This window comes from Pseudorasbora parva, chromosome 4 (assembly GCF_024679245.1).
Source record: "Pseudorasbora parva isolate DD20220531a chromosome 4, ASM2467924v1, whole genome shotgun sequence".
Taxonomy (NCBI): Eukaryota; Metazoa; Chordata; class Actinopteri; order Cypriniformes; family Gobionidae; genus Pseudorasbora; species Pseudorasbora parva.
This window is the reverse complement of record NC_090175.1, coordinates 8,206,741-8,210,708: the sequence shown is the minus strand read 5'-3', so window position 1 is coordinate 8,210,708 and position 3,968 is coordinate 8,206,741. Positions and strand designations below refer to the sequence as shown.

Genomic DNA, 3,968 nt, shown 5'->3' with positions numbered 1-3,968 from the left:
AAACCGCTGTCGAACAGGAAGCTGTCGATTTCCGAGAACAGGAAATCGTCCAGTGAGAAATCTGCGAGGCATGAGGGGGCGTGGCTAAACGTCGGTGGGGCGGAGTCAGAGTCAGTGCTGTGCATTTCAGCCAGATCCGGCGGTCTTGAGTCGCCTGAATCAGGCAAATCAGCGCCTCTGGTAATATCTGGCACGTCCTGCTCCGCTGCGAGTGTGGAAAATAAAGCCGTAATCCCCACTGTTGGACACAGAGCCTCGATCTCAGCCAGCGCTGCGGCGAAGCTGTCCTTCACAGCGGGTGCTGATGGATGGTCCTGTCTGGAGTGGGATGGGGGCAGAAGGTCGCCCTCCTCGCCCCTCAGCTCGTCCTGGATGTGCCTGAGGGTGTTGGTGATGAGCACCCTGCGGGCCAGATCCGGCTGCCCGTGCCCCGGCTGGCGGTGTAGCTTCAGCAAGGACAGGTTGAGCACCGCCTGCCTCTGGAGCCCGTAGCAGGAGGCCGGGGCTTCCTCAGGACAGGCCATCTTTATCAGGCCACTCTCTGCCCCCCGCTCCAGACGCCGCTTCAGGCCCTTACACAACATCAGCCGGATATATCTGAGAGAGAGGGAGAGTTTTACTTTTAAAGGTCTTTTTATTTACAAAATAGGTTTAAAAGAAAACATTATATTTTTTTAAACATTAACAATAATGTTTCTTAGGATGGATGGGTGGGGGGCAAAAACATTTAAACATAAATTTGCAACATGCCATCATCATCAACACCACAAATACATTGACTTACTCCCCATTTGTGTTTGAACATATCCGTGTCTATAGTTAGTCAATTCTGTTCTGAGCCTTGATTTTTGTAACCCCTTTAGAATGGCCACTACATCTGTTGATCCATCAGAGAGACAGAGATGAATATTTGTATATATAATTTATGATTTATATTTAAAGGAACACTCCGCTGTTTTCAGAAATAGGGCTTATTCAACCTCTTTCCTACATTTAGAGATGTGGGCAAATGCATTTTTGTCTCAGTGCATTGCTTTAGTTTGGCAGGGTCGCCGCTAGCTTAGCTTAGCATAATGAATGGAATCCTATGGTGCCAGATAGCATGTCCCGAGTCAAAGTGATCCAAAAAAAACCCACCTAATTATTTATTGTGGCCTGAGTATTCACGAGTACAAATAGCGAAGCAGATTAAGACTAGGCAGATATTGGGGCTATATTATGGGGGAGCAGAGACATCACGCAACACATTTGCGATTGCTCAACAGCCGGTTGATTATGTTATATTTAGTAATATTATATTAAATGACTATATTATATATACTAAAATAGTATATTATACTAGTTTATACTTTTTTTAAAGTCTATTATTATTAAATTAAATGAAAATTGACTAATAAAGTGACAATATTTTGTGTTAAAAAGTATATTATTTTTATTGAAATGTTTTCTGGAGTAAACTACATTTAATTAAAAATAAAATAAAAGTAATTAGCAATTAGATGTTAAATATATTAAGATATCTTAGTGACTAAATTGGATGAATGAAACTACTGTAATAAAATCACAATATTTATTTTATTTTATAATTTAATAAAAATAAATAAATATAATACTGTTAAATGTATTAATATCTGATTTTTTAAATTATTAATTTATTTTAAAAATGTTTATTTTTATACAACAAAAATATTTTAAAAAAATACAGTATTACATATTTTAATATGTTAATACATAGCTAAAAAAATACAGTGTTTCATGTGTTAAAATTTGTTACAAATGTAAAGTGCAATACAAATAAAATGTATTATTATTATTATTACTTCACAAAAAAATACAGTACTACATATTTGAATATGTTAATACTTCACTGAAATGTAGGTTTACATTGCTCTTTGTAAGAGTGTGCCAAATATAGCCATATCTATCAATCAAACTTTATTTGTATAGCACCTTCCAACAACCAAAAGGAGGACCAATGTGCTTTACATTTAAAACAGAAGAACATCTAATATATTAATACATTAAGCAATAGCCAAATCTTCAGTACTTTCCACTTAGACTGGCCAACATCCATCAGTCAGCTCATGACTGCACACGTGACTCTCCTCTCTCTGATGTGATTACTGTAAATCACTGCACTTGCTCTAAATCGCGTCACCTCCTGCCAGCGGCTGATTGGCTGATCGTTAGCACCATGACACACCATCATCATCATGTGTAGTTCATGCGAGCCACAGTCACGCCGAGCCACACACACGCCGCGCTTTAGAACCCTCAGTTTAGAATTCTCAGATTTGAACCGCTTTCCTTCTTTTCTTGACTCTTCTTGAGTGACGACATAGTTCTGTAAGTGATGTCATAGTGTGTCCACTTATATCGGTGACGTCACAGACATGATTCTAAAAGCTCTCTTTGTGAGGTTTTCGGCTCACTCTCAGTGTCTAATGCGCGTGGCGCGTTCTCTCACAGCAAACCTTTGAATTGCTTTGCTTGTAGAAGTTGTGGTTTGTTTGTGTGTGTGGGTGCGTGTGTGTGTGCATGTTATTGTGACATATCAGGACTCAAATGTGTGACATGGGTGCGACACAGGTACAGGAGAGGCTGAAATATGAGGACATTACCCATGTCCCCACTTTTCAAAATGCTTATAAATCATACAGGAGTTTTTTTTTTTTTTTTTGAGAAAGTAAAAATGCAGGGGCAGTGTAAGGGGATAAATACGGTTTGTACAGTATAAAAACCATTACACCTATGGAATGTCCCCATATGTCGCAAAAACAAACGTGTGTGTGTGTGTGTGTGTGTGTGTATCGCTGCACGCAGTTAGGTGAACCCGTGACATTTATCGCCGCACGCCCACATTATATCAGCTCAAAGTGAAACCTCAGCCGGCTTACAGTAAAATGAAAGCTTCATGGATGTCTAATATTTACTCCAGTAAACTAACAAGTGCTGAGAGTATAACCGGCCCGCGTTATGATGTGCGGAACAGCACTGACCCGCCATGAGTGAGTGCATTCGGCACAATGGGTCGAGTTCTGCCTGTCTGTCACTATAGAGTCATTTAGGGGCTTTTAAATCCTGCGCTTTACTTCAGAGACAACCCAAAACATTTGAGACATTCAATACATTACAACTCCAAAAGAAAAATAATCTACTATACACTTACGCACACAAGTTTCAACCTTTAAATCCAATCATTTGCCCTTATAAATGGAAAGATAACCCTTACGATGATATGCTTTTGACCGCTTCATAATGAATCGCGAGTGAACTGAACTCACCGCACGCAGGTCAAGCGAGGACTTCAAGCTGCTCATCGGTCTCGCGTTATTCCCGTCTCACTGCACTGCCGCCCGGTTCGGCTCGCGCTCGCTCCCGTGTCCCGTAGAGCTCGTGAAGGCACTCGCTCCAGTCAGCGGACGGACGAGTCTATTCCGCCTTCGAGAAAACCGCAAGCGGAGTCTTCGAGAGTGACGTAAGCCTCGCAGATGGCGCCTGATGAACGAGTCCTTCAGATGAATCGGCTCGTTTGAATCACTATGTTTTTTGCTGCTCTAATAAACGGTTAAATATGGTAATACTTAGGATGAACAACTATAATGGATATTATTATTATTTATTAGCCTACGCCAGGCATTTTACGAATGCCAAGCAATTGCGTTACGTGGCGAAAGTTTATCCTTTTTTAAAATGTAACTCTTAAGAAAACTAGTAACATGTTTTTTTTGAGAAATTGATTAGTATTACAGATACCATGCTTAGCATGATTAATTCGTGGTTACCATTGTAGTTTAAAGCCACAATATGTAATTTTCTTCGCTTATTCAAAACAAAAGCTTAGTTTAATGACAGCGCCGCAGACAACCCAAAAATTAACCATGGTTTTATTATAGTAAAAGTGTAGTAACCATGTTTTTTGGCTAATTGATTACCAGTTATATAACCAGTTTTACCACAAATATCAT

At 39.9% G+C, this 3,968-nt stretch overlaps 1 protein-coding gene across 1 annotated transcript in view; it reads right to left on the bottom strand.

Moving 5' to 3' along the window:
- sertad2a (SERTA domain containing 2a) overlaps positions 1 to 3,502 on the bottom strand; it is a 5,573-nt gene extending 2,071 nt beyond the window's left edge. The window contains exons 1-2 of the mRNA XM_067442582.1: positions 3,285 to 3,502; positions 1 to 597 (exon numbers count right to left, since the gene is read on the bottom strand). The exon at positions 1 to 597 is cut by the window's left edge and continues 2,071 nt beyond it. Of these exons, the coding sequence (XP_067298683.1) occupies positions 1 to 584 (584 nt within the window). The 5' untranslated portion in view covers positions 585 to 597; positions 3,285 to 3,502. The remainder of the gene's footprint in view (positions 598 to 3,284) is intronic.
- Positions 3,503 to 3,968: the final 466 nt, after the last annotated feature.